At 42.8% G+C, this 27382-nt stretch overlaps 1 protein-coding gene across 9 annotated transcripts; it reads left to right on the top strand.

Moving 5' to 3' along the window:
• The first annotated feature begins 800 nt into the window (after positions 1–800).
• Wupa (troponin wings up A) lies at positions 801–25048 on the top strand. 9 transcript variants are annotated; one of them, XM_076381144.1, is made up of 14 exons: positions 801–913; positions 3325–3368; positions 6231–6359; positions 6978–7101; positions 7765–7865; positions 15897–15940; positions 16031–16172; positions 19178–19195; positions 19903–19941; positions 22394–22613; positions 23174–23482; positions 23905–24018; positions 24303–24389; positions 24909–25048. In XM_076381144.1, the coding sequence occupies exons 2-14, from the start codon at positions 3354–3356 to the stop codon at positions 24920–24922; spliced, it is 1356 nt and encodes a 451-aa protein (XP_076237259.1). In that variant the 5' UTR covers positions 801–913; positions 3325–3353; the 3' UTR covers positions 24923–25048. The 9 variants fall into 9 exon arrangements, with proteins under 9 accessions (XP_076237259.1, XP_076237263.1, XP_076237264.1 ...); XM_076381145.1 differs by lacking the exon at positions 23174–23482 and adding an exon at positions 5864–5881 and having other exon boundaries at positions 819–913; positions 23866–24018; XM_076381146.1 differs by lacking the exons at positions 23174–23482; positions 24303–24389 and adding an exon at positions 5864–5881 and having other exon boundaries at positions 819–913; positions 23866–24018; positions 24909–25046.
• The last annotated feature ends 2334 nt before the right edge of the window (positions 25049–27382 follow it).

Raw genomic sequence — 27382 nt, 5'->3', positions numbered from 1 at the left:
ATTTTGAACATAAAATGAGAAGATAAAGTACTTCTAGAATTTGAAAGCAACCTATTTAGTGCATAATTTGTAATCGATATGCCTGGTGGTGACTAATCGAGTGTATCCTACTGAAAGGTCCCATTTCAATTGAAAGACGATTATAATATCGTGCGAAGTCGTAAGTGTTACGTTTAGACGGCGATGTTTCCGTCAGCGTTACCACGTTTAATGCCAAACAGCTGCAGCATACGAAATCCAGAACGATCCGTTAATAATATCTTCGTTCTGCCTCGACGCGCTTCGGGATACTCCTACGATCTCTGTGATTTCTAAATTTCACCCATGCCTCCTCCTCCTCAGCCTCTCCTATACCTGAATGAAACTGTATCAATTAATCGTATCTTTTCTTTACTATAGACTTACAAATCATAAACCTATATATTTATAAACAAACTCTCATATTGAAAAAAAATTGTGCAGACAATTGTGTACAGTATATAACATCAATTCTTATAATTCAAAAACATTGGCAATTGGTTAACAATGTCGATTTGTTAGTCCATCGATCTTCGTCGAGCAAGTGAAACGGAAACGGGGAAGCCCGCTTTCTTCTCTGCACGCATAGCGGCCGGATTACCACACTTAATCAAGTGTGTTGGAAGGTAACCGAAAGATTGAGCATCGTGAGGCGAGGGAGCAACGAAGCAGGCTCGGCTCCGTTTTCAGTTTCCGATTATTTTTGGCAGCAAGCAGAGCGGGCAGAGCTCTCGCCTAAAAATGCTTACGACCAATGGCGAGCCGTCATTGGTCGGCGACTACCACGTGAACAGGCTACGATGGAGGCTCACGACATCGGCCACAGATCCACGATAGCACAGTCAGCTGCCTAAGGTCCGGTTGGCCAGTCGCAGCCAGCAAAGTTCTTCTCAAGGTAAGCTCTGAAAATCGTCGCGCTTGAGCGGAGCAGCTTCTGGGAAACGCGTCGATCGCTCGCCCCTCGGCCGCTGCGGCTTCTTCAGGACTCCGAGTCTCGGACTACTCGAAGATTCCTGTCTTCGAACCCTCGGGTGATCCGTTCATTGTATCGAGTGTCAGTGAGAGGTGCTTTATCAGAGACTTTTTTCAAGGTCGCCAGTGTTGCTCCAGGTTGAAAAGTCTCTTCAGAAACCGTGACGTTCTCCGCGCGAATGTTACAAGGTCCGAGTGAGATTCCGCTGGTGACAGGAACCTCGAAGTGACAGACGAGACCTCGTGCTTCTTCGTTTTCTATAGCCTCTTCTGAAATGGACCTTTCCCTTTCGTCGGGGGACTTTGCGGTGAAAGCCTCGACCTCGAGCAAGCCGGTACCGCTTGCTTCCGTTTCGTGTATTTCTGCGCGACTAATTCACCCTCTGGGATAGGATTCGAAATGAGTTCGTATTTCACGGTTCTTCGGTAGTTCGCTCGGGAGACCTCGCAGGGGTCGTCTCGCCACTATTCGATTGCAACGTGAGTCCACGCGGATATTCGTAAACAGCCTTGTACTAGTATTCGCCACGGTTATCTCTTCGACAAATATAGCAGCTTCGAACGCTTCTGTTCAAACGGTATTCATCATTCGTCTCTTCCAAGAAAGACTTAGTAATCTCCTGGCGTCGATTTGATACGGTTCGAATTTTGATGCATCGTTTCGCGAGCTGATATCCTTTGCGAGTAAAAAGAAAAAGGATATTTCTACGTTGCTCTGGCGAAGCGTGATCCTCGATTTTTGAGAGAAAGGTGTAGGATCGGGCCGTTTTGATTCCTCGGCGACAAAGTATCGTAGATCATCCGAGATAGACTCTACGTGTTTTCTATTTTTACGGCGTCGGGATCTTCTTTGACATCGGAGACGAGACACACATCGGAGTCTTGGTGGGACGTGTCTTGGAATGGCTCGAGTGCGAGGGAATCTATACTTAGCGAAGGCGATCGTCCATTACAAATATAAAAGGCAACGCGTCATACCGCTTGCTGGTGATCGAATGAAATTTCTATGGACATGCACTTTCCCAGTTTCGCTGAATAATTTCTCGAAATAATTTCACGAACAGCAAACGCATTGTTTAATAATAAATGTCGCGGTATCGACAAATGATCTTCAATGCAATATAATTTTAATACCATTTCGATGCAGAGGTACATTTCAGTTCGTTTGATAAAATCAAACGTCATTTTGCAGTTAATGGTACACATAAACACGGTTACACAATCTGTGAATGCAATGAATTTGGAACATATTTTAAACCATTGTTCATGTACTCATTATCGCTTCGACGTCGACATGAAATGTTCGCCAAGCACTTGAATTACTTCAAGCTCCAAATACAATCTCATTTACCAACCAGTGACAGGAATTTGAATAATTCGTCATTTTAGCTACGGCACTTGTTAGATGCATTTTCTGTTTCTAATGACTCTGACGCAGTCGAGAATTGTTTCAAGTTAGACAAATAACTGCACCCTACTTTCTATATTTAAATGCTTATTTCTACTCGCTGCTACAGCTGACTCGAGGTCTCCTCCTTTCATGGCGCTAGGGATTCCAAATGATCGTATCGCCTATACTTTAACAATTATTCATTGAAACATACGCAGGTAGATATTATCTAAAATACATTCATCAATACTCTTATCCGAGAACTCTTATCCGAGAACTACCCCCACGACCAAATAGTCTCAGAATACACTTGGAAAAAAAATAGCTTCCAGAATTCTCGAATAAGCAGCCTCCATAGCAATGGCTTCCATGACCCACGTCAGCTCCCGAGTTTCTCCAGCTCCATTCGGCTTTTCCGCTTTCGCCGTCGAATCGAGTGTCGGCTCGAGGAGCAGAGAGATCTACCTACCGGGTCGTTGCATCCAAATTTGGATCGTCGACGTACCGACGTCTCGGGCGACGGTACGGAAAGTGGGGACGTGGTCCGCGCGTGTCTATTTTCGAGCACCGGATATTCTATACCGTGGCCGTCGCGTCGGTGCGGTGAGCGGCGAAAATTTACGCGCAGAACGCGCGATTTATCGCGCGGATCCGCAGGAACGGCTGTCACTGACCGGCGAAAGAAAAATTTATCCAATGACGCAATCAGAGATCACCACCTCCGCCCCTCTTCTTCTCGCCCTCCTCCTCTCTCCACCTCATCCCACCTCACCTCTGCAGACCCCTTTTTACGCGCGTTTATATTTAAACCGTGCAATGTTTGGATGCCGTTCGTCTATCCGTGTCACGGAGAATCGAACGTATTTACACGGATGACGCAACTGAACGTTATTGTTATTTTGCCACGGATACGTGAAACACCCTTCTCTGTCCTTTATTTTTAGGTAGACGCGTGTAGCAGCCAGGTACCACGATGGCGGACGATGAGGTTAGGTGGGTATTGAAAGCATCTTTTATGGGACAATCGTGCGGAACAGTATTTCTCAATCTTTATCGAGTCGAGACTCCTTCTCTTACGTTTGCCAAGTAATTTGAGACACCTCCCACATTTGGGGGAAATGAACCACAGAAGCTTAAGCCTTTAATATATTGTAGCTTTATCGAAACTGTGTTGAAAAAATCACTGAAGCTAGTAACAATCAAGAGGATACCTGAGAATACTTTGTGATCCCTTTGGGAGTAGCGACTCTTAGATTGGGAACTGGGGGTTTACAATATTATTCTCATCCTGTACAAGGGATGCAATAACGATTGTACGAAGTGTTCGTCTAGTGGTATGCGTTTTAATTTCATTTTCTCTCCCTTTCATGCTTTCCTCACTCGTCGACGCACGATGCACTGGAATCTTGTTCGTTTTGCACGGAAATGGCGAACAATGGATCTTCTCTATATTGGAACGTGCAGTACAACTAATTTCATTGAAAGGTACGCATTGCTTGGGCTCTTTGTGCTTGTGAGATTTCTATTGAAATAGATATCCTGTTGAGATTATTGTTCCGAGTATAAATATAATTAATCCAGCGACAAATACCGCGAACCTCGCCTGAGTGAACGTTTTCATTGAAACGTCAAAGGAAAATAGTTTTTCTACAACAATTCTTTTGCTGGTTTCCATTTTGTTCCGGATTAATTATTTTTTGCCCAGTAGATGTCTGAGTCGAAGAGGCTTTCTTAAACAGTGAAGCTTCGATTGACTCGGGACTCTGAATTGACCGAGACCCGTATATTTTTTCTTTTTTATAGTAGAAAATTGATGTGCCTTAATAGTACGTGGTCGATGATGGGCCACGTTTGACAGTAGTAATTTTTGTGTATCGTAGAGTAACGAGGAGGATGTAATTGTTCATTCCTCGTTACAATTATCCTTTAGAATTTCTCTGGTTTACGAGAAACTACGTGGAATTCCTGTTTCCCATTCTTATTCCTGATTTTTCTATTTTTCTTTCGTTTCCCTTATCTCCTCATTCTTTATGGAACAACGGATTACCGTAATAGCGGTCCATCTCAGCGGAGGGAGGATAGGGAACTAAATCCTTCGATTTCGTTTTACTTCGACTCTATCTTGATGTTTCTCTCGCATAATGTTGCTCTCCTATCTAGTCAATTTAAATACGACTGTAACTTCTGGAACATCAATCTTGGTTATTTGACAGAATTGTTATTTAATTTTCCATCAGAATAAAATCGTTCGTTGTATTAGAAATGAATTAATATTTTTTTTGGAAGCAAAAACAGTAGAAAGTTGTAAAAAGTTTTAGTGGCTGATAAGATGTTTCACTCTCGTGGGACTGGACGCATATTTCTTGAAGCATAACACGAAATTTCGTGCGCTTCAGAGAATAAGAGATAGATCTGGTAGTATTACGAGCGACATGTCGGTTACCTTCGTGGGGTGGACTTTTCCTCTGATTTATTACTACACTCTTGTCCTTATTTCAACATTATTTACCATCCTACCCTATGCTCGTCTCGATAGAGCTATCTGTCCTTCCGCTTTCCTGTTTCTTCTTATTTTGCGATCATACAATTTCCTATGGTATACAAACGTTTCACCATTACCTTTTTAATCTACATCCTTCAATGTCGTAACACGAAGAACCTTTTTACTCTTGTTCTTCGTTCCCTTATTTCTCGATCCGTTTATATTTCAATTGGCACGGAAAATATTGCTCTTGACGTAAGAAAATATAAAGATTCTAATATTGTCTTGCTACAGGTTCAAAATTTGTCCCAAGTAAAATACGTTTCTTTCCTCTACCATTTGTCATTTTCTGTGCCAGTTGGTGGTCCTTTCACACTGTAGGAGTATCTAACAATAGTTACATTTCCTGTGATTTGACTTACAGTCAGTAGTAAGACTACGTAGTGTTAATGTAGAACTCCAAGCACGAGCAACGTAGATAACCAGAAACCTGGGGTAATGTAGATATTATGGTCGCATGAAAGACAAAGTATTTCTACGTCATGCGACTTGTGCCGTACCTTTCTGCCCACAGCATGCTCACGCTTGTCCTCTTCCTTCCAGCATGACAGTAATAACTCATCTCGACACTGACACTATCCGTTTGTAAATTAGCAGTACGTCAATTCGCATAGTCGATATTTTCAACAGAAATATGTACAAATTAATGCATGACGTGTAATGTTGGAAATATGACGGATTGCAATTTGCGCTGGCCAGAGGTAGAAAGTTCACTGAGATTGTAAAATGTTGCACGCGTTCCATATCGCAGCAGAACACGCAGACAATATTGCTTGTAAACGCTTTGCATTTCGTCAGAGATGGAACTCGAAACGCGTTACTTTTTTAAATTTTATCAGCGAGGATCTGAAATTTTTAATTATGAATGGCGCGTTTCGCTTTCCCCTCGCAGAAAATTGACAGGAAAGTTTCTCTAACGACTCGTCTCTTTTTCTTTACAGAGGAAACGTCTCGAGGATGTACGTAAGAGAGGAGAAGTTTAAAGTCGAGCAGAAAAGGACGATCACTCGCGAAACTTTTTCAATATCTTGTACCACGCTAATCAAGCAGCTTTTGTGTCGGTTTTCATATCAAAAAACTTGCGCACATGTTCAGATTTTCTTTTTTCTTGGAAGATTCATCGACCAGTAACGATTTGCTACTTTCTTTTTCTTTTTTCTCTCTTTTCTTTTTAATACTTCATTTGCTGTAAGAATGTCAAGTGTCCTTGCTTTGCGGGGAGAAATTCTTTGGAGTTTCTCCGTTTAACGTTGCTTCGAAGCATTGGCAAACAAGATGTTTTAAGGAAGTTTCACACGGGAAATCTAGGAAAAGAAGAGGAAACAGGCGGAGACCGACAGAAAGAGGGCGGAGGTCCGCGCCCGTCTCGAAGAGGCTTCCAAAGCCAAGAAGGCGAAGAAGGGTTTCATGACCCCTGACAGGAAGAAGAAGCTTAGGGTAAGCTTCCATACCATTCCTCCGTAATTTCTTACCGCGGTACAAACTTTTAATTATTAGTTTGGAAAATTCCACTCCTTTTCATCGAACACTATTAACGAACTTTCTCTTGCAAAGTCTTGTCACTGGTAGATTAAAGCTTTTCCTCGTAATACTTGAATTATTGTTGTCGCAACTTCCGAGGAAAATACTTTCGTCCCGAGATATTACGCTCCTATGCTTAGCTTTCATTTTATACTCATACCATCGGTGTCATAAACTCACAACTTTCCACATCTACTTAACTTTACAGCCCGTAGTTTATTGCGACCTTCCGTCTTCATTTCTGGTTCCCAGTACCTGACACACGCGGTGCATAAAATTTTCCTGGTATTCAAAATTATTTTCCCCCTATCTTCTTCTTTAGAAAGCTACAGGCTCCGAAAACGCAGCAGAGTTTATCCTCTTTTCGTTTTCCGCGATATTCTCGTGTGCGCATATTTCACAAGTCGTTCCTTGCGGTTGGAAGAAAATTTGTTTGTCGGTTTACGGTAGCCTGGAGCTTCCTTTGAAGTTCCTTTAGTAAAATTGTAGCTTTCATTGAATCGTATTCCGATGAACGTCTTCGTGTGTTCGCAGTTGTTGCTGCGTAAGAAAGCCGCCGAGGAATTGAAGAAGGAACAGGAGAGAAAAGCTGCTGAAAGGAGACGCATCATCGAGGAACGCTGTGGAAAACCGAAGGATACCGACAACGCGAGCGAAGGTACTTCCAGACTTTACAAAATTTTAATAGATAACGTGTATCGCGTTTTATCGGTTCGTTGTACTCGTTAGACGTGCGAAGTATAATAAGTTAGGGTCGATGGTTATTAATTCAGTTCCGGTCCCAAGTGATATTCGAAGCAGTTCGATATCGCAGGAAGAGATCGCGATAGATCATTCCGTTTACCTATTTCGTATCTAATACCTATTTCGTCCACTTCTTAGCAGACGGTCTCTTCACGTTTCTGGTACGCAGGATATTAAAATCGTTCGCTGACGTCCGAGTACTCGTTTCACTAGTCACGATCCAAGGTTCCCTCATCTACACATTTACGAATTTAGCTTACACGAATTCAACGCCGATACCTTGAAGAGGTTCTACCAACCTGGAGACCTAAACTATTCGTGGATCTTTTGCAAACTTTTCCATAATTGAACTGCATTTCCGAAAAAGCTAAGTAATCAGCTTATATTTTGAAAATGCGATTCAAGCGAAATTTCGCGAAGAACGATGAAAGCTTTAGGGCTCCAACCCGGTGCAACTTTTTAAGGCGCGCAATCAAGATGTTCGCTTCTCACCTACGAACGAAGAAAACGTTTATTCCTTCGTGATTGAATGAATATGCTGAATTTTGTCCGATCTGTTTCACCTTGATCCACACAGAAACCTTGAAGCGCGTGCTGCGCGAGTACCACAATAGGATCACAGCATTGGAGGATCAAAAATTCGACCTCGAATATGTCGTTAAGAAGAAGGACTACGAGGTACTTGAGAAAGAACCGTTGCGAGAACATATTACGAGTCGCGCAAATAACGAGGCATTCACGACACACAGTAACGATGCTCTCAATGTTGTTGCACTTGAGTAACGTTGACGCGCTTGCCCGGTTGCAATTCGCATTCTATCAGCCGCGGTATCCTCGACTGCGTTTTGGCAAAGAGCTCCAAGTGTTCTCCCAATGATTACGCAACGCTAACATTGCGTTTATTTATAAGTAACCGCGGGTGTATTTATATTACCGTGATTATATCGCGCTTTCCTTTTCTCCTCGAACAATTTTCTCAGATTTTTCTCACAGAAATATAACTTCTTCACACATAACTCTCTGCCAAACCGTATCCCGACAATCGTCACGCGCTCCCGCAACCTGGGCAAGTGTCGCGAGCTTCGCATTTCGTCTCTCCGTGTTTCTTTTCACATCTTTTTTTACTACTCTCACTCTCTCTCTCTCTATCTCTCTCACTTTTATAACACGACTATTCTCTCTATCTCTCTGTCTCTTTCTCTCTTTTCTCGCACACTTTTCTGTACGCATTTCTTTATGTGCGCGCGATCCACATATCTGCTCTTCGTTTAACGCTATCACGTCGTCTTTTAGTGGTGGTCTGATAATCGTGAAGCGTTTCGCCGTATTGATTAACCGTTGTGTTTTCACAATATTGTCGCATCAAGCTACTCTATTCGCAGCGTTAATCGGCAACTGATTGGTTTACCAGAGAAAGTTGGTTTCGAAATACAGTAAGCTCACATTGCTTTCTATGTTCTTGCATCAACATCCCTGTTCGAGTTTCTACTTATATCGTGTAACGCGTCGTCGATTAGGACCCTCTCCAGAGAAGAGCAAAAGTAGCATTTTTTGCCATTGTCGGTATTCGATACAAGCTTTGACACCACACTTGTCCCTGCTTTTACGCGTCCCCCGATTCGTTGGCGGGAAGTTAGCGAGTTTTTACAAACGCCTGAACGAACCAAATGCCAGTTAGTCGGAATAAGTAGAGAGTAGGAAAAACACTCGGCGGACAAAATCGACCGTGTTGCCCGAAAGAGGAGGATTTTTCAAGGTGACTTCGAATTTTGACAGCTAGCGTGAAGTCCATTCTGACCCAGTATCATAAGAGGATCATCGTTCTCGAGGGGGAGAAGTACGACCTTGAGTACGAAGTCGCCAAGAAGGATTTCGAGGTCGAAACGTTTTCGATGCAAAAAGAGAAAGAAGCGACAAATCAGCTGCAATTAACAAACAGAACGGAATTCCTTTTTATTTTTGATTCCGTCTTTCTTTTTTTTTCTTCACACATTTTTTTGAATTCCTCTGAATAATTTTTTCTCATTAGAACGCAAGGGATTTGCTAGCGCAGCGCTGAATAATACGTTTTTTTTTTCTGACGAGAATTAAAAAATTTCGGCTGTTACTTAACGACGTTGAATCATTAGGCATCGAGGCTGAATCACCTAATTGCGCCAACTCTAACGTAGTACTCGCCAATATCTGACTAGTATTAGAATTACTATCTCGTAGAGTGTACGTAATTAGAGAGAACAAACAAATAAACAAATAAAGCAGGCACGCGTGAACCGTAGAATCGCAGCAAGTAGATGTCAAGTAATATCGTAACGCTGATACCTAAGTAGTCCCTTTCGTGAGCGGTTTGAAGTAGAACAACATTCTTTATCTTGTTTTCTTTTATTTCGTTCTTTTATTTGCGTAGGCAAATAATCACCTTCCTCTTATCCGACACGTTATTACACATTCCTTTCATTTATCCTCCGAGTTTTCCTCTAGGTGTCAGGTTAACGTTCACGCAGTTGTCAGCTTCGTGCTTGTTGCTTCCAACACGAGAATCTCATTCTCTCTTAATTTCCCTCGATTCTTCTCCCTTCTCCGCGTTCGACCTTTAAGTAGAATAAGAACGTCATCGACGCGACGGTAAGACTTCAGAGATCGTCAAGTGAAAAAAAGGAACAATAGAGACCAGGTAGTTTTTGTTTTTGATCAAAGTATTTTTTAAGCTCGCGTAACGATAGGATTAGAGTAGTTTTTTAACAGCGAAGGATAGCCGAAAGCATCCTCCGATTCTCATATTTTTTTCCTTTTTTCTTCTGTGAAAAACTTTTGTTCTTTTAGCCGAGCTCCAGACGATCTGTTCGGCATATTGGAACAGAGTATACGCGCTCGAGGGCGATAAATACGACCTCGAGAGGCAAATTAAGTTGAAAGAATTCGAGGTAAATACGATCGGCTCGCCTGAAGAAAGCCTAACGAGTCTCCTGCACACAGATTATTTTTATCTGGCCTCCCACGTGATTCTTTTTTGATTTCATTTAACTTTGCCACATCTTCGTGCGATGGGATTGGCCTAGGGTCCCTAGGGCACTTCTGGTTGATACACCTTCGAGACTTCGCGACTATCGTTAGCAGTCTCGATAGCTTGTTTTCCTATTCAATCTCGAGTATAAATTGCCGACCATCCGGTCGACTTTCCCATCTAGATCGATGCAGATTGAAGTTTCGAAGAAGTGCAACCGGGAGCGCCAACCCCTGTATCGCTTAGATATTGACGGAGGCCGATACGGTGATTTCCATTTGAACGGGAAGGAGAGATTTCAGAGCAGGTCACGTTCGTGTCGATTTCTCGGGCAGAATACCGCTGGCATCGACGCTCGACGCTTTTAGACATTTGGCATTCGTGATACTTGTATTATCGACCGAGCAGAGCGGGAGAGAGAGCTTTTCGGGAAGCTTAAAAGCGCACTACCAAAGTGTTATCGGTCAGCTGTTTGGAATCGCTCGCTGCATCTATAGAAACATGCGTCTCGATACTCGAGTTCAATTCATATAGCAAGAAGCTCTCTCTTTCTCTCTCCTTGCCTCCTGGCTATTTAGAGAAGACAACGTATCGTGAATGGAAGATATCTGAGAGACACTCCATGTTCTTTATAGACGATTTGAAGGAGATTTGCCAAATGTATTACGACCGCGTCTACCTTTGTGAGGGTCAGAAGTGGGATTTGGAGCGTGAAGTTCGGAAAAGGGACTATGAGGTACAGGAGAAAATACGAAAACAAAAAAGCAACATGAAAGCAACGAAAAAAAAAAAAAGAAACGGTGAACAATGCGAGGAGAAAAGAGAGCAACCGTCAGTCGCACGTTTCTTTTGTGCACACCCCAGCCTGACTTTCTCTCTTCGCGTTGTCTCTCGTTCATTCCACCCTCTTTTCTGTACATACGTTTCTCTTTGAATTCTTTCTCTCTTTCACGATGTTTCTCTTGGAGAACACGTTGAGTGGCTTTTTCAGCGACCAGAAGTCGTTACGAGAAAAAGACCGCTTTCGAGTCGCGACAAAGGGAACACGATCTTTCGTTCGCCCGTATTTTTTTTGCTTTTCTCAGATCGGTCACGCATATTCGATCATTTTGCTACTGTATAATCTTGGTCAGTCCTGTCTCGGTGAACTACTACACCCCCCTTTTTCTCGACCTGTTTTTTTTTTTTCTTAAGCTTTTTCGACGGGCCCTCGAGGACTGTCAGAGGACGCATCAGCCAAATTTTTTCTTTTTTCGCGTGGATATGAAGTGCCGCAATGAAGTCCACACTTTTTTTGCCCATCGCTCGCCAATCGCTCTTTTTCTTCTAATATTTTTGCATTTTTCTCGCAGTTGACGACGCCTCGTCAATCTGTTTGCTCTCTTTTTTTCTTCTTTCTATTTCTTTTCACTCTTTAGACGCATAGAACGTATCTTTCTATCTCTATCTATAAAATATCTCTCTGTTTCCCTATCTTGCTCTATCTATTACTCTCTTTCTCTCTCTTTATCTATCTCTATCTAACCGTAACGCAAAATATAGGCTTTCTGAGCTTTCTACTAACTCGCCAAAGAAGAATAAAGCAAAAGCTTCCCGCGAGATTCGAATCAGGGCTGGGCAAGCTTATGGAGGAGACGTTCATCGTGTGAAATCGATTCACATTAACGCCATCGTGCGACTCATACATCGAATTCGTGACTAGCGTTCGCTGGTCGACGTTTCGTCACGGGGACCGTTTCCGCGCAACGAAGCATTTTTGCCGACCGTATTGACGGGTTCTCGTCGAGGAAACGAATCGTGAAATGAGAAGGGCGCGATGTCCCAAACGATAGAAGAGCCTACCCTCGACTATTTTTCGTTTTTTTCTTGGGTTCTCCCCTATCTTTTTTTCTTTTTTTTCTCTGTAAGAAAAGAAAAGTGACACAGACACAGTCATGGGAGAAGAACACACCGAGAAAGGGACTCTGGTGTCTCTTTTCAGTTGATCTCACGCGAGAAACAAACGTCTGCGTGAGACTACGCGCGTGTGTGTGCGCGTGTGCGTGCGTGGGTGTGCGGTGCAAAATCGGAACTTGGTGGATAAAAAGGCAAAACGAAAGTAGAGGAAGCCGAAATGGAATCGCATCGAATCGATCGCAACCGACTACTACTGTACATTTCACGTCTTCTTCGTGTTTTTTTCTAATACTCGTTTCACCGCCTCTCTCTCTCTGCCTCTTTCTCTCTATCTATTTCTTTATCTCTCTATCTCTTTTTATCTAGCTCTCTGTATTTATCTACTTCCTCTTGCACCTTAGCCAGCTTGATTGTAAATACACAGCCAAAGCACCGCTTCTTTCGCCTAACCCAGCATGCTTGTAACACCTACTAATATGTGTCATCTTTTCAGCTTTCATTTTTTATACGAATCTGGATTAATCCGAAGAAATTTTCAAAGAATTTACTAAGCACTATCAAGGATAAAAACTTACATTTAACGCTCGCGACGAAATTCACAAGTATCTTCACGTATATTTTTTAAACAATTACACAAATATTCATAAACGCAGTAAATTACCTAATATGTCAATTATTATTTAATTCACAGTCAATTAATCAAATTTGAGCTATTTTTTATCACGATACGATATTCTTCCGAGCAGCTGACTAAATTAACAGCATGGAATAACGTCTCACGCTATTGCGAAGCCAGCACAAATCTTCTCTATTAACTCGATTTCGGTCAGTCGCGAGGAGAATCGAGACGAATCGATTGATCGGCAATAACAAAGCGGCTCGCTGTAGTATTTTTCAGTGCTTAAGCAATCTTAGATATCGTTGCATCGCGAGAGAGAAGTATGGCACTTCATACTCCCCGCGGGGGAAGAAGGAAAAAGTTTTTGATTCCGTCTCAAAGATTCATGAATCTTTGGACAGTGAGATCGTATTAAAGCAGACGAGCGACAGGAAATATCGATAGCGTTCGAGAAACGCGCTGCAAGTAAGCAATGTCCGAAATTGAACTACCCCTAGCAATATTAATAGGTACTTAGAACGAGAGATCCCGCCTTTTAGAACCGTTGCTGCCCCCTCTTTTGAAATCTCGCCCCCCTGCCCGCCGCCCTACAATATTGAAAAAAAATCTCGTCTATTACATCGTGTTTCTCGCTGAAAGTGTAGCTGGATGTCTGTCACCCCCTTCTCCACGCTTTTCTATCTCTATTCCACTGTTAACTCTCACGAAGGTGGACCGTCTCGGGATCGAGTGAAAAGATCACGAGACCGAAGTGCCATGCTGTGAAAATTCTCCGGACCAGCCCACCCCCGTCGTCCACTGTTTTTTTGTTTCCGTCTCACCCCTTGTAAATTACGACCCCGTGACCCCGCCGTATGTGATGTAAGCCGAGAGATCAAGGAACGATACGGATTTTGTATTCTTTTTTTCTGTCTCTACTTGTGCCCCGCACCTCCCTTGTGTCCTCCAGCCCAGTCTTGTGAAAGAGACGTGAAAGTGAACACGTACACGCGTCTACGATGTCGAAATGGGAACGAGCGAAATTGATTTTGCACCGATTCGCACGCACCACCGACTGTCAGTGTCCTCTTGTCATGGTGTTCAATTGGGCCTGTAAATAGCGGAAATCCTTTCTGGCGGGAATCTGTTCCTCCCTCTAAGTACCCTGCCGTCTTTCTTTCATCTCTATCCCCGTTTTAATCGATCCCGCGGAATTCGTTTCCCCTTCCCTTGGAAATATGATTTTCGAGTACCGAGGGGAAACGTAACACGGTTACGTTTGATGACTGGTATCGCGCGGAATCGATAGTCTGATATCGCGACGGGATACCGACAGACTCGATTAAATTTCCAATCTAGAGAATTAGAGGTTCGCGAAGCAGCGAGAGGAACAGAATTCCATCGGTCCAGGAAAGGGATTGTAGTGGACGTTTTACTTTTTTTTTCTCTTCACCCTCTGTGGACAAAGAGCTGATCGTGACCAGCCCTCCCCCTGATTGGCCAGAATGAAATTCACATCCCATCATCGCTGATCCCCTCTTCCCTTCTCGTTCCTTTCCACCACCGACTCTGTTTCGCCCCGTGTCGAATACGTCTGTCTGTCTCTCTCTCACCCTCTCTCTCCCCCTTCTCGTCGTCGTTCTCTCTCCCCGTCTCGGACGCGTGGAAGCTCCGAGAGGGAGAAACGAAGCGGGCAAAGGAAAGGCTAAAACGTCTCTCGGGGAAGGAGGAGAGAATCCGACAAGTGGCTTCCGGAGGAAGTTTTACCTTTGAAGAAGCTATTCGAAGACACTAGAAAATCAATTTGTTTAAAAGGCCCTTAGAAAAACCGGGCACGTTTCAGATGACGAAGGGAAACCTTTGCAGTGAGATTCTACCTACCGAAACGATCGGCTAAAGAATAAATTCGACATATCGTTCAGCATTATATTCGTAATACGGTTCGCTGAGCCGGATGCACTGTTTATGTGTAACGATAACGTCGCAGATGCACTTTACGATTGCAACGTGCCTCAAATTACGTAGAGTTTTTGGTCGATTGTCCTGGAAACAGCAGCTGCTATATCGCTCTGTTTTGTGTTCAAAGGAAGAACGTGGCTTTTAATTGTATCAGTCGTTCAAAATATTGTTTTAATAACAGACATAGTATATGTGCAACATTCGATCCCCTTCAGCAATAGCTTTCTTTCTCCATGTTTTTGTCTTAGTCCATATTTGTGGGGGGATGTTGAGGGTACGATACTGGGTAAACCATTTAAGTAGGATCATCTAATTATGTTCGCTGTTTATGCATATGTGGAGAAACTTTGCTACAACCTCTTGTATAAAGTAAAATCCCTAGAATGTCAGTGAAAGAACTTTTCGTCTTCTCTAAACTCTTGACTTTTTCACGTATGTATCTATGGACAACGAAGGTATGTGATCCCATTAAAATGGCTCACCCTGTATACGTGCAAGTTTGATCTAGCTGCTAGTCCCGTTTGAATTTCTTCTCTTTTTTTTTCTTGTGCATCAACCTCGTCTGTATCACCCGTCGCGACCTCGTCCATTCTCCGGTCGCAAACGAATTTTTTCCCATCAGTCCCTGTCCCACCGTCGTTACCTGGCATTGCAGTTAATCAGCAAGCCAATTTACTGTCAATCTCGACTCGTCGAGTGGCTCGCTAACCGAATATCTTTCTGTACTCGCTGTAGATCCGTGTGTAACCCAGTCCCGCCTGCTTTCGGCACGCAGGTAGCATGCTAATTTCTGCTGATCTATTATACTTGATGTTCAATCGTTTCATTCGTCCGCTAATCGATTGCTGCTCGTTCGTATTCACTGGTGTACGCGTGTTTTCATTAACATTTCTCTGTTTGTTTCTGTGTTCTGCGTTATTGTGCCGTGATTAGAGACAAACTCGACGCTTTGTTTGGTATTGCAAATTACTAGTTGAATGTTTGCCTTTTAGACGAAAGGGAGACATTTCCCTTGCGCGAGCACGAGTCCCGCTTTGAAGTATCGCCGAGGAACGTTCGTTCTCTGGAAACACGAATTAATATTTTCAGTTGAATTGATTTAATTAAAGGCCATCTTTTACGGAAGTCAATTTCCAGAGGACTTTGTTCCTGTAGTTTCTTAGTTTCTCGCGATAAATTCAACGAAAGAATCGCATGATTAAACGACGGTAGATTGATCGAAACGTGAAACTAATAAAAACTTCGATCGCTGCAGATCGCGGACTTGAACAGCCAAGTGAACGACCTCCGAGGTAAATTGTAAGTAACCAATTTTCAGCTTTTCATTTCACCAAATCTATCTTTCGTCAGTTTGATTCGTGGACGATAACGATTCATTGGTATTGTTAGCATGAAGCCTACGCTGAAGAAGGTCTCCAAGTACGAGAACAAGTTCGCCAAGCTCCAGAAGAAGGCAGCTGAGTTCAACTTCCGTAACCAGCTTAAGCAGGTCAAGAAGAAGGAGTTCACTCTCGAAGAGGAGGACAAGGAGGTAAGGACGATCGTTTTCGATAAGATCAATCGATGCTCTAATTTTTCATGTAGATTTTTCTCCCTCCCGTCGATGGCACGCCCCACTTTTGCATTTTTGGGGCTCGATCTGATGTGCTTACTGTTAGATAAGCTCCGCAGAAATACAACATTCCATTTCTATGACATTTACGTTTGTGGAACACTAGCCTTTTTGACTTCGACATTTTTACGCGAGTAAAATCGCAGATGGTCTTGTATTTCTGTGGATGAAACGATTTCAATCGCGACATTTTGTCTTTTGCGAAGCATTTTGTATTTTTGCCATACGACGGGTGGGCCTTCTACTTACGTTTTTTCCAGCCATTGAGAAAGACTGTTTTTGTGGCTCTGGTTTTCATTCCGTGTATATAAAACCCAATTGGCAGGTTTTTTCCTTGTACAAGTAGTTTTTTTCGTTTAATGTTGTCTCTTTACGGAGATCGATCGATTTCTTATAATACTTTTTGCCCTTATTTTCCATTTTGGTTGACTCTTTGGAAATTCTCTTAGATCTCCTTGGAGGGACTCTATTTTTTATCCTTTTTTCGTATATGTTCAGTCCCCAGTAGTAGCGATAGTTGACTAGGCAATTGTGTTGTTCTCCACAGCCCAAGAAGTCCGAGAAGGCAGAGTGGCAGACGAAGAAGTAGATTTAAAATGAAACACAGAACAAAAACGATAAAACAAAAACGAAACCCGAACAAACACACGCGTACACAGACAAAAATAATCATCATATACCATATACGATCTACAAAAAGTCCGCGTGGCCGTGTTTTTTTTGCATACATACCCGAAAATACAAAGCGCGAAAGTAAAAAGGATGGTCAGGAAGATACAACGTAATACCTCGGAGTTATGTCGTTTGTTTACTCCTTCGTTGATAATTAATTTCACGTTGTTCAACGTGGATTGCTTATCATTTTCCTCCGACCAATTTGTAAACACTCGTATTCGTTCGTTTTTTGGTTTTGCTATTTCGAAGTGCGTGCCTCATTGTTACGCGAGGAACTAGTAGATTGCACGAGTGATCATTAGGTTGTAAGCCAAGTTTTTTTCCCGATTCGGTGATCAATGATTCGGTGATTAGATTGCGGGTTCTGAAGCGTTACAAAATAAGAGGAAAAAATACAGAAGCTGTAACAATAAACGATCGAAGAAAGTGCATGTTAAAGGTGGCGGATATTTCCCTCGAGCACCATTTGGTACTCTTCTACCCTCTCAACGTCAGTTCATTTTGTCGCTCATATTTTCTTTTCGTTTCTTACGATATTTTTTTCTCCGTCTATTTTTCATACGGCACTATACTCAATACGATCCTCGATCACGATTTTCCGACTGTTTCCTATCAATAGAATAATTTACAGTGATCGTCCTCTATAAGGTAGTGGGTTGTATACGTGTAGTATAAGTACTGAATAAACCTTTTGCTTTAAATAATTTCGAGTAATGTTCGCAGAAGCACGTACCAGGGATTGTGTTGAATATCCCATGAGAAAGGGTCGAGCGTTATCGAGGATCGTCCGATTTTGTTTCAACTAATTTTTTCTCTTATAAGGAAAGCAATTAATTTGTCCATTTCTGATCTTAACGAACTCTTGTAGTGGATTACTATCGCATTATAAAAAAAGAGCTGACTTTTCTGACTCTGTATGTACGATAGTCGGAATATTTGAAAATTTGAAAATTTGAGAATTTGAACATTTAAAAATTTGAAAATTTGACCGTTTAAAAATTTAAAAATTCAAAAATTTGAAAATTCAAAAATTCAAAAATTTGAAAATTTGAAAATTTGAAAATTTAAAAATTTGAAAATTTGAAAATTTAAAAATTTGAAAATTTGAAAATTTGAAAATTTAAAAATTTGAAAAATTGTACGTTAAAATCCAAGAAGAACAGGTTGAATGCTTTCTGTTGTAAGCTTTCATAACTTTTCACTTTTTCTATCGGTTATCACTTCGACGGCACCACGGAGTCGAAGAACGCGTCTAAATTGCTTTTTTAACGTGTCTACTTTTCATTTCATCCTTTCTCTTTTCTATCATCTACTTCTACCGCCATTTTTCACAATGATCTCGGTAACCTGCGCAATAAAGAGGCAATACTTGGTTAAAAATAACGTTTAAAAAAAAAAGAGAGAAACGAAAAAAGGTGAGAATGGCTTACAAAGTATATTTAAAACTCACAGACTTTCTTCCTCATTTCGTACGTAATAGCAGAAGCGCTTTACTCACAAGAGCCTTTTTACTCTCTTCTATCTCTTTCTCTATCTATCTATCTGTCTATCTATCTATTTACCTATCTTTTACTATTTCTGTCTCTCCCTTTCTATCACTCGCTCTTTCTCTAATTATTCATTTATTTACTGTTTGCATTCATTTCGTTTATTTCTTCTGTCTGTACTCGTTGAACGTACAGGCTCCGTTAGGAAATAATTGTCGCGTGCTGCGCAAGAGGTTGCGAGAGGATACATTAAAACAGAAAACGCCCCGCTGTACAAGAGACATTTCTCAATTAAAATCACTCTATCCAAGATGCAATAAGCTCTTTTACGGCTTGCCTTTACCGCCATCACTCGGCTGCCATGCTTCCAGGCTGTAAATGTGTAGGATTGTTGTCCCGTCTAAATTTTTTTTTTCTTTCGAATCGTAATCGCGCATCGATCCTCAAGATCCCAGATCGTCGTTCGATACGTCAGTTCTCCACAAATGCGAATTTTTCCAGAAGCTCGACGATCTCTTAAGATCTCAGGGGATCTCAATGATCGATGCACGGGGCTCGATCCTGCCACGGTCGTCGATCGTGATTCATGGCTCAGTCGAAGTCTCCTCGATCAGAAATAACTCGCGAGGGAGGCTTGGATCGCTCATGAATCACGCTCGACACGCCGTTAATCGTTAAGTTTATTAATTAGTATGTACGCTCTAATAATTGTCCACGTCTTATCTGTTGACTAATGATGTTGCTCTTGCATTATGTTCGCAGAACGCGTCAAAAGATAAGGTAAAGCTTTAACGATCAACACGTAGATCGGCATGCTTCTGTAGGGGAGTGTGCGTGTGTTAGAGAAAGATGTTAGATCGCAGGGTGTGAAGGAACGAAGCAAACAAGACGATAGGATGGATAGAAAACGCTTAATTTCCTTAACGATACGATTCGTCACGGTCTCGCGATCAGGCTGTGCCTTTTTTTAAATATTTCGTTTTTCACGGCCTCGTTTTTCCGTGATAACGTTTTTTCTCCGTTTTTTTTTGTATTCAAGCTTCGATACGTCGATAGAAGAGGCTCGACTATTTTTTTCTGTTTCTTTATAATATTTTATCCCTCGTACTCCTCTCGCCACAGTTTCACTAACAAATTGCACGGCTTTTGGATGACGAACAGAGAAGATCGATAAGGTCGTCGATTATTTGATCAGAGAGAACGGGTTTGGCGATACTTCCTAAGATTTTGGGAGGAATTTTAAAATTCGAGCGATAGCCACACCTACGGTTAATATGACGACGATAATAAATGTTGTTGAATAATTCACCATAAGCAATTTTTCGCGAGTCCCGACAGAATGTTCCCATCGCGACAGTTCCCCATACGCGTTGTCCTGCTTTTGCGAAGGTTTACCTTGAAGCTAACCCAGACCTGGCGTGTGCAAATTTGATCGAGTTATGTTTGTAAAAAACGGGTCACTAATGCTTGTTCTCTGAATTTTGCAGAAGAAACCCGACTGGTCGAAGAAGGGCGAGGAAAAGAAGGTAAAGGAAGAAGAGGTGGAGGCATGAGAGAAATAGAAACTCGGTCTCGACATTCTCGAGAAGGGATCGTCCATCCATCCACCCGATAACAACTCGACGCAAGAACTCAAAAAACTTCCTTATTATTATTTTTTCTTCTCTTTTTTTTTTAATTAATTTAACGTCTACTATTCCCAAATTGCACGCAGAAATGTCACATTGTCTGTCTTTTGTCCAACGACGAATCCTCTGTTCATTTTCTTCCATCTGTTGGAGAATGCCTGTCCAGAATTCAGAAGTTTCGTGACTGACTATTATTCTCGTTCACACGTATATATGTACATATTTTTTAAAGAAAAAAAGCAATATCCTGTACCGTTCGTTTCCGTTTGCCAATGTTCTTTTTTACACGTCAACCCCCATACATGTTACGTAATTTTCTGTGAACTGGATGAAGGGAGAAATGAAACGTAATGATAGCAAGCAAAGGGAACTGTTACTTAAGATTTATTATAAAGCAAAATATTTCACGAGAATGAAAAAAAAAACAGTGTTACCCATTATATGTTCATTCTCCCGTTTTCCATAATCCTACTGTTTCCTTCGTTGTGATTTACTGATTTACATACTTTAATGAACTCTTTATGATCGAAGATGACGGGTTGGAAACTGCTCAGCTCCTCTGTACTCGCGTCTAGGTGCAATGAGTATAAATTTTTCCAAGAATAAGATTGTTCTTACAAGTAGTAATACAATCGATACGAGGGGGTTAAGACCTTGAGAGGTCTAACAACTGTAATTTCAGCAAAAACCTGTTCGCGTAATTTTTTCAAAGATCACGACCTTTGTACACGTTTTACTTTCACTAGAACTAATGAATGAAGGCTACCACCACGTGAATGCGAGGTAGTAAACCCAAGTCGTATAACGCTATCGTTATATCGGCTCGTTTGACCTCAGACCCGACGTCTTCGATTCGATCTGATCATGGAGAAGAGGCATTTAATAGCACCCCTGCCCTATTCAACCGAATACCATGGGTAAAGCGTCTTAATACCGTTGTTAATTCCACGAACGGCTCAATTATGAGACGATTATCTGGCATCGAGCAAGAAGCTGAACTTTTACCGCGTTCGAACCTTTGCTCCATGAGAAGACCACGATCCACATCGAAAGCTCAATGTGCCGCGTCGGATGGTAGAGTGTACGGTGAACGGTGCACAATCTATCGAGAAATTTTACGCCACGTCCTGTAAATACCGACGACGCTTTAAGGAGATCGAATTCTCCATGAAATTTCCCGACGTTTTGAAGCAACTCGACGCCGCGCTTTAAATGAATCTTTTCTTGGTCGATAGTAAGTCTCGCGGAAAAACAAAGCGAATATTGCAACAATTCAATTTGCAGGCGTCCAACGAACACGGTAGGTGCCTCGTTAATTGAATTTCGCTTAATTACAATTCGCTATGGAGTGGCGCTTTTATCGCAGAGCTTTTTTTACACGTTCGCCGTGATCGCTCGTATTGTTTACGCTTTGATAGCGCGTCCTCGATATCGAACGGAAATTGTTTCTACGAAAGCTTACCGTGTTTTACGAAACACGATGTCGCGTACAACGCACCATCCTTCTGATATTAATAGATCAATTTTTCATTCGCATTTTCTGTCTCCATGTTTCTGGTGGACACGTGGAACGCCAGAATTATTCGAAGGAATTGTAAATAGCTGCTCGAGCTCCAAAATTGTCCGATCGACGTGTACTGTGATTACCCTGGCTGATGTTTATCAACGCGAGGCCGTTGTCTAATTATTCTAACAGTATTCCCGATCGCAAGCGCCGCTGATTTACGTCGCGAAACTGTACCGCGTCGACAGAAACGCGTTCGGGAACTGCTGAGCGGTACGTAAAGCGTTACTATTATGCGCCGAGACAAATGATGTATCTATAAACGCTGGGTTTAACCCGAGTACATTCGCGAAATGCACGGCCGCGACTATAAATCATGCAATTTAACGCGCGTGTCGTTGACGCGCCACGCAGCTGCGAATACAATTTTATACCGACCGCGTTCACCAAGTACCGCCGAGATAAACACGGGAAAAAATAAATGCTGTATTGGCGCAGGAAAAATAAGCGTCGCTTACTGTTCCGCGGTTTTTCGTTCCGCTAAATCGTATTCATTTCGCTGTATAAACGCGGTGCGTTTACAGCAAGACGTAAACAATACGAGGGTTTTTCCAGTAGCGCAGCATTCCACAATGCTTGACATTTCAGATGCATTCGTGTATACTTTATTACCTGTTTTTATCAAGTGAATTTATGGGGAACGCTAACCATAAACTGTTGGCCATATCCTTGTCGAAGTGAGCATTTTTTAAACGAGCTGCAAACCACTTGTTATTCCAATGTCATTGTATATGTTTAGAAACTGAATCCTCGCAGCTAAGGATTTCATGTGCCACTCTTGTGTAGGAGGAACCACCAGCAGAACCCCCAGCACCCTCGCCAGAACCTCCAGCACCTGAGCCTGCACCGGAAGCACCAGCGGCACCTCCTCCAGCACCATCGCCAACGCCGACACCAGAACCTGCACCTCCAGCTGACGCAGCTCCTCCACCAGCTCCTGCGGAGGGTGCTCCACCTGCGGAAGGAGCACCTGCGGCACCTCCTGCGGAGGGCGCACCACCAGCCGGTCAGTATAGGATTCCTCTACCATTTTTCTGGAAACTCCTGATGCTTCTTAGCACCAAGATGCGATTTCCTACATAAATTACTTTAAAAATCCTCACGACGCGCTACCGCATAATTGACAACGAAGATACTGTAAAAAGTGCACGAGTCAGACTCGTAAAAGTATGGCAAGGGGTTAAAGGAGTGCGTAGGAAATCTCACCTGAAAGGGTTTTCTGAGATGTCACCCTGTTTCCAGTATCTCGAGGAAACTTGTTTTCTAGCCCAGTCGCATAGCATACTTATTACAAAGAATATGGTTTTCCTTGTCATACTAGAAACAGGGAACATCCTCCAGAGATAATAAAGCTAGGAAAGACATCTTGCACATTATGATAACATTTTCATATATCGATACTAGATACATATTATCTTTAATAATCTTCATATGTTTCAATGTCCGTCACGATAACAACGAGTCGATTCTTCGACGAGAAGAGGAAGGCCAAACGAATATGTTCGTCGTTTTTATGGTAGATCTAGAGTAGAATTAGAAAAGAGTAAGGTGCATGTACTTGTTCAGAAGGTGCGCCAGCGGCTGCACCTGCAGAAGGCGCGGCACCAGCGGAAGGAGCAGCAGCTCCCGCGGATGGAACAGCGCCGCCACCAGCGGAAGGCGCGCCTCCCGCGGAGGGAGCAGCACCCCCTGCCGAAGGTGCACCTCCCGCTGAAGGCGCACCACCAGCGGAAGGTGCGCCGCCAGCGGAGGGAGCAGCGCCCGCGGCTGCACCCGCAGAAGGTGCACCGCCAGCGGCTGCGCCTGCAGAGGGTGCACCACCTGCGGAGGGTGCACCACCCGCGGAAGGCGCGCCCCCGGCACCACCAGCAGAAGGTGAACTTGCCAAAGTTTTCATCAAACTTCTTTAACTCGTCACTTCTTCATACGTATTTGCTTTCTTTCATGCAATATTGCAGCTTGCGAGGAAACTGTTAAAACTGATATTCTAGAAAATAGCAATCTATAAAAATGGTTCAACCTGTGACAGTTTTCTCAAGAGGCTGTGATATGAGACAGAATTATTAACAATAACTAATACTGTCAGTCGAAGTAGAAGATTTTGGCTGTTAATCGGGAGATTAGATATGTAAAAAAACCATATCCACCATAAGTGATGTGGTGGTGGGGAATTGCTGAGTGACCTCCCTCAGCCAAAATTTTTTACTGTGACTGAGAATCACGAGACTTTGGTAAGAAGCTGAAATGCATTCGTAAAGGCGCCCCTGCACCCGCACCCGCGGAAGGAGCTCCAGCAGCACCACCAGCCGAAGGAACAGCTCCCCCAGCGGAGGGAGCGCCTGCTGCACCTGCACCAGCCGAAGGAGCTGCACCCCCAGCAGAGGCTGCACCAGCACCCGCGCCCGCTGAAGGTAATCTCCCTTTACATCGTATTTTGCAACGACTGTGTATTGTCACTTTGCAGGATTCATCTCTTCTCATCATGTTTCATAGAAACTGGGTCACTTCCGCTTTCCATTTTTCAATTGCCTCTTACTCCCGTGAGTAGAACGGGATTTTGAGCGCAATTTTTTAAATGAGTCTAATGAAATGGAACAGCGAGCTTGTTTCAGTCGTCCATTCGTCGTCTCTTGTCCTTGCTGCCAATGATTTTTTTTAATAATTCCTTCTTTTCTTTTCCCAACTTAATTTCTAGCTAAGGTAGTTTTGCTTGTGAGAGTTACATTGACGGTCGGTTCCAATCGCCGAATCCCATTTAGGGGTTCTAAATTCATCACGTGGGGTATGTTGACTTAAAGGTTGACCATCTAGTAGAGGACTAAAAACCTAGTCATGAGTCACGAGTAGCGTACAAAGAAATAGCCGACTAATTGCATCAGCGATCATACGGTGCATCGTACTTTGGATGACATTTAGTGTCGACGATAGCTACGATGAATTCATCAATATACTGACATCACTCACGCATTTTTATTAGTAGGAAAACTACTTTCAATTTAATATTTTTTTATTACTGTAGCCAAATAGTTAGTATTAAAGTAGTGATAATAATGGTAACAATAATTTTAATACTGAAGTAGTAACGATGGTGAAATACGTAGAATTCCTCGAAACTTTGATGAAAGCAAAGGAACGTTTGAAGGAAGAAGCAAACTTCTCGTTAGAAGAGTAACGATTTAAAAGTACTAAAAAGAAAAGTCAATTAATCCAAGCTGTTAAATTTCCTCCTCTGTTCGAGGAGCTAACACAGAATAACAGAGATTTCCCAGCCTTAAACGAACGTGTCTCTTTTTATTTGCAGCACCCCCATCGTAACTTCGTCGAAGTTGGAACGGACGAAGGGTCACCTCGCTATGTAATTTCCACTCGTTGACGTCAGAATTTGCATAAAACGTACACGGATAAGCATAGAGCACGGCTATACACGCGTCGAGCCATGTTACCCTCGACGCGATCGCTCATCCGTTATGATTGTGTCATCACCGTCGTCATCATCGTCGTCACCATCACCGTCATCGCAACCATTGATATTTTTTTTCGTCATGCGCTACGCGTCAGCTTTCATTACTTGTGCGTCATGCGTGCCCCGGGGAGCGCAAGCGAAACAGTGCGAAATAGAGAAAGGTAGAAAAGAAGGGGACGTTTGTCGTTTGCCGTCTTTTACTTGGTCCCTTCGTGGATTTTACGACACGTTGTCAGTCTAAGCGATCGCGTAAATCATCACCCGGTGCCCGACCAGTATCCCTCGTTCTAGCTAATTGCAGAGGAACGCAACAATAATAAGCCGTGTGTTTGTTCGAGCCTCTAGCCGAAGGGCCCCCATTGTTTGTGTTTGTCATTGCGTAGGACGATCGCGTCAGACGCGCTCGAAACGATTTCCATCGACCGATGTCGAACGATCTACGAAGCAAACTCGAAATTCAGACTACTGTGACTACTTTCTATGTAAATAATCCACCGACGCGTTCTATCGAAGATCGATGCAGAATCTTATCATCAGCACTTCCTTAGATGAGAGCATTCAATTTCGTAATAAAAACTTTTCTGCGATTACCGAACATTTACCATCCGACGACCATCGATCCTGTCTAATTTATAGCGATCCAAATCGTCCCCGAGCGAATCGTAAACCCTACCTATTCGTTTAGTCTTACGCGCGTCCGAGCACCTTAATTAATATTCAAATGCCGGAGGCTTTGATTTTCTAGCTGCTGGTCCCTACTCGGCAATGCTGACTGTCGGGTTACCACCGTGCTACGAGCCTGATAGGACATACTTATTCATGTTGCTCACTGTGCTACCACCGTGCTACGCGTATTATTAATCCCTTTGTCGCTTTGTTTCGTTGCAACAAAACACGGCTAACGTGGGAGCAATGGACGATCGTATACAGGGTATGGAATTCACGTGGGTCAATTTTATTGGGAGTATCCACCCTCTAATGTCCCAGTCGTCTGTGCAATCGATCTTAGAGCCATCAAATTGAATTACAGTTGAGCCTCAATTATCCAGAGTACTAGGAGATGCAAATCAGAAGCAATCTTCTGATAGTCAATTTTGTTATCGTTGGCAGAGTATTACTAGATCATTGTTTAACTCTCCCACAGTCTATAAAAGCGATACAGATTTCGCAAACTTTTTAAAAATGTCGAGTGAAAAGTAATGAGTAGAAACATACAGTTTCCAACAATATCTGTACATTGCTTTGTTAAAAATTCGAGGAAAATCTGATGAAAATATCGACAGACGTCATTGTTAAAATCTGACCCATATAGGGTCATAGGGTTGTGAATGTATCTATTGTACTTTTTGTATCGTGCTTAACATGCAGACCCCTGAAACAACAGAAATTGTGAATAATTGAGGTTCCACAATACTGTATTTGATTGTATCGTGGTTTCATATTATCACGTACAGAGTCTTTCAGAACTGGTAGTAGAAGCAAAGAGGTGGTAATTATACACGCAAAAATAACTCGAAAATATAGAATAAAATTTCATTGTGCTCCTCTCAAAATCAATTTTCAATATTTTCGATATAATATTTTTGACTCATTTTTCACATAGAATCGCTACCTCTCCACTTGTACCATCAATTCTGGAACTCCTCGTATATCAAGTGAGCTCATACCGCGATAGTACTCGAAAAGTAAACACATTTATTTATTACAGTAATTTTCCAAACGTCCATGCCTGAAATTGACTATCTCTGTGTACGTGTAGAGACCGTGAACGCGGAAGCGAAGAAAACTGTCGCGTAATAGCACGCATTGAACTGGAGCGGTAAGACTGACAGATGCAGAATGTAGCGTTGTAAAGCAGCGCGTAATTCGAAACTCGAGGCCGCGCGCGTTGCGGTGAGTCGGCTCGGTCAGTCAGTCGCGCTCCAGCCGTCGCGGTGGAAGGTGCTCGTCGCGCTCTCGTTTCTTCTAACCTTCGTGTGCTCCCTTCGATCTTTGCGCGCCCAAAACGAACGAACTGTTTCCCCCGTGACACCCTGTGCGAAAAAGAAACAGTGTTCCATCCGAGTGTCTGACTCGTAAAACGTGCGTCGTTTCGACGAGGATCGAGCACGTTGTGCGAACAAGTTGCCGCGTTACGCAACACATCGCTGATTCGCGCCGCGCGGGAAACTCTGCGAACTTGCGGTGCATCTTCGCCTTCCTCTTTTTATTCGCTGTCACGCGGTTGCCTGGAAAACTGCTCGGTAAGTCAACCTTCATTATCTCGTTTAAATTCATTTAACTTAGTTAAGTCTTTCGCGATCCACGGGCAG

The sequence above is a fragment of the Calliopsis andreniformis genome, chromosome 6 (genome assembly GCF_051401765.1).
Source record: "Calliopsis andreniformis isolate RMS-2024a chromosome 6, iyCalAndr_principal, whole genome shotgun sequence".
NCBI classification, from domain to species: Eukaryota; Metazoa; Arthropoda; class Insecta; order Hymenoptera; family Andrenidae; genus Calliopsis; species Calliopsis andreniformis.
The sequence above is the reverse complement of the archived record's forward strand: the minus strand, read 5'-3'. Positions and strand labels throughout refer to the sequence as shown.